Here is a 6,899-nt window from a genome sequence, read left to right on the forward strand (position 1 = left end):
CTTTCACAAACCAGATGTCAGAAAATAGTATTACTGCGCATGGAGAGATTACGTATTTACCAGGAAGAAAATTGCAAGCCGATGTTTCACTTTCGCTAGAAAACGGACACATTGCCATCAGGACTCCATTCCGCGGATACGAAGAAATGTCTGCGGCTTTCACAAACCAGATGACAGAAGATAGCATTGCTGCACAGGGGGAGATGACATATTTACCAGGCAAGAAACTTCAAGCCGATCTTTCACTTTCGCCAGAAAATGGTCAACTTGTTATCATGACTCCATTCAGCGGCTACGAAGAAATGTCAGCGGCATTCACAAACCAGATGACAGATAATAACATTAATACACATGGAGAAATCACGTATTTACCAGGAAGAAAACTGCAAGTAGATGTTTCACTTTCGCTAGAAAACGGACACATTATCATCAGAACTCCATTCCGCGGATACGAAGAAATGTCTGTATCTTTCACAAACCAGATAAACGGAGAGAAAGTATCACAAATCACGTGCAGATTCATTACCAGCCTGGAAAACAAATAGAAAGTGATATTTCTATTTCGCCCAGAGAAGGAAATATTGTCCTAAGGACCCCTTTCACTGGATATGAAGTTTTATCGACTGCCTACCGCCAGGCAGTCACCGAAAGAAGTATTGCAGGATATTTTGCAATATCCTTCAAACAGGACGAAAGATTCGAGGTCGATATTGCCCTCTCCACAATGGCTGGGCATTTGACAGTGAAAACCCCATTTGAAGGATACCGAGTGATGACTACCTCATTTACAACTGATGTCTCTAGTAATACAGCTTCAACTAAGTTGCAATTCTCTCTGACTCCAGGACAGAAATATGAAGCCGATGTTTCTTTGTCTTTAAGAGAAGGACATGTTATTGTTAAGACCCCGATCACAGGATACGAGATATTTTCAGCAGCTTATACTGTAACAGTAAACAGGGCAAAGTTCGCTTTCCACGTCGAAGCAACAGATCCAACTAGTAACAAAGTTGAATTAGATGTCAATGCAAGTTTCAGAGACCGTGTGAAATGTAATGTTGTGGTAAAGACTCCATTTACAGGGTACGAACAACTCGGATTGACCATCTCCCATGTCATGCAAACAGGAAATATACAAAGTTCTGCTTCAATTGATTATGGAAGGAAGATTACCGTTGCCGCCAGAATGACAACACGAGAAGGTTTAACATCTTCGCTGACTGTAAAGACGCCATTTGATGGATACGAGTCATCTAAACTAACCTTTTCATTCAACAAAAATGACAAAATGGTTAGCAGTCAATCATCTGTAGAGTTTGGAGGACAAAAAGGAGAATATGATCTTTCCTTCGCATTTAAACCTGCCATAGATGCCAGTTTCGTTCTCAAAACACCATTCACTGGTTTCGAGATGACCTCCGTCACGTTTCAACATGTCATTTCAGTTGACAATCAACAAGTGCATGCACGTGTTTTTATATAGCAACCAAAAGCAAATATCGCTCGACATGACCTTGCAGACATCAGATGCCTACATTGGAAGCATGTCGCTGAACACTCCATTTGCTGGCTTTGAATCAAACACTGCTTCATTTGAAGTTACCCTTTCTGAATCTGGATTGACATCCAACGTTGCCGCTGCCATTGGAGAAAGAAGCATCAGAAAACACATTGAGCTTGACAAAGAACGACAACTCTGTCTCTGCTTCAATCAATCTACAAACACCTTTCGACCATTTCGAAAACATGGGTCTAAGATTGAATGCAGTTGGATCTTGGTCAGACAGTCAGATCGATTTGTCCACCAGCTATGACGATACCAAACCTGTTGAACTCCTACTGAAACATGCTATCTCAGGAGACCGATGTGATGCTAGTTTCCTTTTCCGTACGCTTTATTATCCAGAACTGACAGCAAGCGTTGCTCACAACGGCAACTGGCGATCATTCTCAAATGATATTCAGTTGGCAGCTGGAAGGGATTACAGTCTACATCTCATCACAACAAGCAGATTTAGTGAGGATTTAGTCGATATTTCATCTACCTTTACCGGTTTACTGAATGGACAAATGCACTCAGTGAAGTCGACAATTAATCATCAGGGACCGATCGACAACTTTAGGACCAATTTGAAAAATACTTTCAATGGCCGTAAGTCGACTGTGAATGTATCATTCCGTAATGCAGCATCTATTGATGGATCTTTCTCAATGAAAACACCATTCAGACTATTCAGAAACATTGGAGCTTCTCTACAGCATTCTGGAGACATTAACCAGTTCACCACCAGGGCGAATATACAATTAACTCCGGCTAAAATAATTGCAGCCAACGTAGACTTCTTCAAACACCACCTTAGACGTATTAACGCTAACGTTGAACTAACTTCACCATTTGAAGGACTCGAGTTAACGAAGTTTGTATACAGACACACAGTGACATCTAATGACATCAAATGTTTCAGTGACGTCACTTACGGAACAGACAAAGTCAGTGGTGCATTAAAAGCATCAAGAAGTCCACTATCGTTCGACGTTTCTTTCCAAACACCTTTCACAGACTACGAGGAATTGGCTGCAAGGACCAAGTATGCTAGACAAGGTCTCAGCCATAATATTAATATGAACCTGAAATATCGCACTGGAAAGGAGATTGCTTTCAAGTCATCAGTCGACCTGGCAGCTAGCCCCGTCACCCTAACAGCTGACCTTACTACCCCATTCGCTGGATATGAACTAACTGAACTGAGATACACTCATAGTGGACGATTCCCTGACTTCAGATGTAATGCAGAGTTTTCAGCGTCTTATTCCGCTCCAATCAACGGAGAATTGACAGTTAGATTCGGGTCCATCAGTGACATGGAAACATTCGTCACATTTACTAGTCCCTTCTTTGATAACGCCGAGACCCTGAGATTTGTTTTACGTAACCAGAAAGACACCAATGAATACCAGTCGCACACTGAAGTAGCATGGACCCAGACAGATGTGATCGTAGTTGATGGATCATTTGCTCGCAGTGAGACTTGGAATGGAAACACCGGTAGTTTTGGCCTGACAATAGCGACACCATTTTCATTCTTACGCTCCGGTGGTGCATCAATACATCATGAATTAGTGTCATCAAAATACACAGAAACAATGTCAGCTCAATGGAACGGTGAGAAAATGCTTGACATGGATGTTGTATTTGGAAAGGACACATCATATGTAGCAGGGTTAACAATGCGAGCACCACAACCAGTCGCGTTGTCATCAAAAGGTCAGCTAACCGACGATACCATTGGGGGAGAGATGAACTTGAACTGGAATACCGACAGCCAGGACAGCAACATGATGTTGACAGCTGCTCTGAACGACAGGAGTGATAGCTTCACCACAAGGAAAGAAGCTTCACTGACAGTAAGAAACAGCAGAAATGCAGTTGGTGTTACTGGATCACTCAGCAAATCATCAGTTGCTTTCAGCTCCAGCGGTAATATTATTATTGACGGTGTAAACAAATATGGAATCGACTTTAACACACGTGATAAAGCAAGACGTTCCAACAAAGAACAAAGCATTTCTCTGGCTATTCGAATTCCATCAAGAACTGTCAAAACCACTGGTCTCTTCCGTGACGCCTATCGTGTAAAGACCACTGAAGCCGCCATCTTCTGGGACGCCGAGAGGGATGAAACGAAGACAATTGGAGTGATTGGCACATTTACACCTCAAGGGCGATCGACAAAGGCTGACTTTTCTGTTAGCTTCCCAAGTATTGGAAAGGTAAGATATAAATTAATTTTCACACTTTTGTATTTTGAATTCTTCATGCTTCTCGATGAATTATAAATTTTCTTATTGCAATGGATTATATTTATAGAATTCAGATTTTTGGTGATGGTTACGTCTTATTGGCATTTTAACAGAACGTAAAGCTAGACTCGGAGGTAGTAATGAACAGTGGGAATATCATCTTTGATGGCAAGACTGAATTCAGCTACTCCAGTGATGAAAGCAAGAAATTCGTTCTCCATTCACGCGTGGAAGACCTTTCCTCTGGATTTAGAAAGAACTACACTTTCGTTGTCGGCGTAAGTCACCCTGCGACCACCGTCGATATCCAGCTGACTTCACATTTGGCTCAAATAGACAACAAATATTCTGCCAGAATGAACTTGGACTACCTAACTTCCAGTCGTAGCAGAAAGAATTTTGTCTTGATGGGAGAAATTGACAAAATGAGGAAACAGATGAAAGTCGAGGTAACGATGTCTGTTATATAAATGTTGATTAAACAAATTTTCTGAAGTTTAGTGTCTTTGCCGTATGGTATTTTGACCTCATTTAACTTAAAACTTATTTGTTACAGATGGTTTCTCCAGTTAAATCTATGAAATTGTCCGGCCAAGTCAGTACCAGTGTTCCTTACAGACTCTTTATTAACAACGAGTATGACGAAAGACCAATTTACGCAGAGTTAATTGCTGATCCTAGCAAACTCAGTATGGCCTTCCATATGAATTACGATATTGGTAAGTGAATCTTTATAAAAGACTAATGTCAAAAGTGAAGAAAAATATTCTAAGGGAAAAATGATATAAACTTTTAATGACATTTCTTCTTTCATACTTCTATAAGCACTTCATTGTTATATCATTCCACTATGTCGTCAGATACTCCAGGCAAGATGTTCCACGCTGAAGCCAAGTATGTCAACAGTAGCGCGATCAGGGCTGAGGTCTACAGAGAGGAAAACACACAGAGAATTACCGACAGTTTGTTCGCCATGCGTCTCAACACATCCAGAATGCTTCACTCTAGACTTCACTGGCGCCCAACGATTGTTCAGGATCTGAAGGTATAGTGTAATGAAATAATATAATTGAGTATTAATGAAAGGCCTTATAAAAACGGATATAAACGTACTAAATATTAAACGAGTTCAGTAATTAATAATTCACAAATTTGTAGGTGATCAGAGATGTCTCTTTGGCATTATTGTATTTACTACTCGATTATATGATTTGATTACATGTATAATTTCATAACGATTTCTGACTTCAAACAGTCATATGGACTTCAGCGCATGATCCGCAACAGCAGAGACCTTGTACAGCTCTATAACGAAATAGCAACTGGATTGAACGAGGAAGTGAACTCAAAATACAGCATCATCAGATCTGCTCTCTTGCAAGAATTGAAACCATATGTGCAATTTGCAGCCATGAACATGAGAGGAATTCGGCAAGATGTGACATCTATGAGGGGATTGACGAGTTGTGCTGAGTTGAACAGCCGTATTGAGGAATTGTCGTAAGTAATAACGAAAATAGACAACATCAGTTCAATCACTAAAGTAGGACTTCATTTATGTTGGAAATATTTGTTAGCACATAGTGTGACCTGATTCATTATCTTTATCCTACAGGCAATGGAGCAATGATATTGCATCTCGAATGGAGAATTATGCCAGCTGGATGGAAACCGCTGCCTCTTCTCGTGTATCATACCCCATGAAGGACAATATTGACATGTACATTGTGGCAGGAAGTGAAATGTTATTGGTAATTACTTTTCCTACACAATGGTTTTCCATAATGTAGTCATCAGTCTACACAACTTACTTATTTCAATATTCATACAGAAAATCTTTTATACGGCCATAAAAATATTGTAGTTCTTGCTATAAATTGGAAAAATGATATACATAAATAATTTTACTTATTCAAATAGTTGAATAATATTTCAAAATTGATTAAATTTGCCCTAAAAACTGCGAATAAAAACTAAAACAAGTGAGGAAACTGGTTTTTTCTGCTACTTTATTATTTTATTTTGCTTTAAACAGACTATGGGTGAAGAATCAAGAAGAAACTACGCTGCCATGATGAACCTTTTGGATGAACACCTCGCAGAACTGTCGAGAACTGCCCTGCTAACATTCAAGACCTACCACGACCAATGGACAAGTACGTTCCAGTATCTTTGGTATTGAGCTGTAAATCATGAATACGAGACTGATTAAATCAATTAAATAGAAAATGTTATATTCGTATTAACCTTTATTGCTTAATTAAAAATAATCCGCGATTTAACTAAAATAAGAAAAAATAACTGATTTTAAAATTTCGCGATATATTCTATATATATTTTCTCAATATTTCCCGGTTTTGATTTCGAGATATAAGCCTAGATCAATACGGTTGTATTGTTTGTTCTAGATGCAATTGCCCAACCATTGAATACAGATGTCGTACGCATGGCTAAAGCCAAATACAATGAGTATCTCACTAAGCTGACCAACCGATTGTCGTCAGTCAATATTCCTCAAAGATACACGTCCGCTATATACAATCGTAGGGAACAGATCAACTCTTGCACTATATGGACTACTGGACAGACCTGAAATCAACTACATGCAATCCCAGGTAGGTTTAGTTGTATTCCCACAGAGTTTAAGACCATTTTTTGTATGAAATATGTGTATCGATGGAACTTCTCAATAGTATATATGATAAACTACCATGCAGCCGAAAATGCATCTAACAAAATACATAAAAAGTACAACTCTCAGTGGTGGAAATTGTTGGAAAGTTAGCTTGTCGACTATTGTGAATATATTACTCTGAACTGTTAATAACTTTTCTGTAATCATTGCTACAAAAACGTACAATTTGATTTTGTCGATCGGCTCAAGATATTACAAAACAATTTTAATCATAAATGTACTCTAAATGACATGTTTAATACCGTAATTCACAAGTAAGTAATTTGTCCTTGTCAGGTGGCCGCTGCTTACAAATACTGGGAGGTTGAAGAGAATGCCAAGGCCGCCGCCAGGAGCGTCTACAACCACATCATGGAGATCATTGAAGAAGAAATTGAATCCCTGAAATCCGTCATCACTGATC

The 6,899-nt window shown here is 39.3% G+C and overlaps 1 protein-coding gene across 1 annotated transcript; it reads left to right on the top strand.

Moving 5' to 3' along the window:
* The first annotated feature begins 1,670 nt into the window (after nt 1-1,670).
* Nucleotides 1,671-6,899, top strand: LOC138312945 (uncharacterized). Its single transcript, XM_069253648.1, has 9 exons — nt 1,671-3,771; nt 3,915-4,250; nt 4,358-4,520; nt 4,662-4,846; nt 5,057-5,301; nt 5,417-5,552; nt 5,837-5,957; nt 6,210-6,416; nt 6,773-6,899. Exons 1-8 carry the CDS (start codon nt 1,747-1,749, stop codon nt 6,392-6,394), a joined length of 3,396 nt encoding a protein of 1,131 aa, XP_069109749.1. The 5' UTR covers nt 1,671-1,746; the 3' UTR covers nt 6,395-6,416; nt 6,773-6,899.

Source organism: Argopecten irradians, unplaced genomic scaffold (genome assembly GCF_041381155.1).
Source record: "Argopecten irradians isolate NY unplaced genomic scaffold, Ai_NY scaffold_0535, whole genome shotgun sequence".
Lineage (NCBI taxonomy): Eukaryota > Metazoa > Mollusca > Bivalvia > Pectinida > Pectinidae > Argopecten > Argopecten irradians.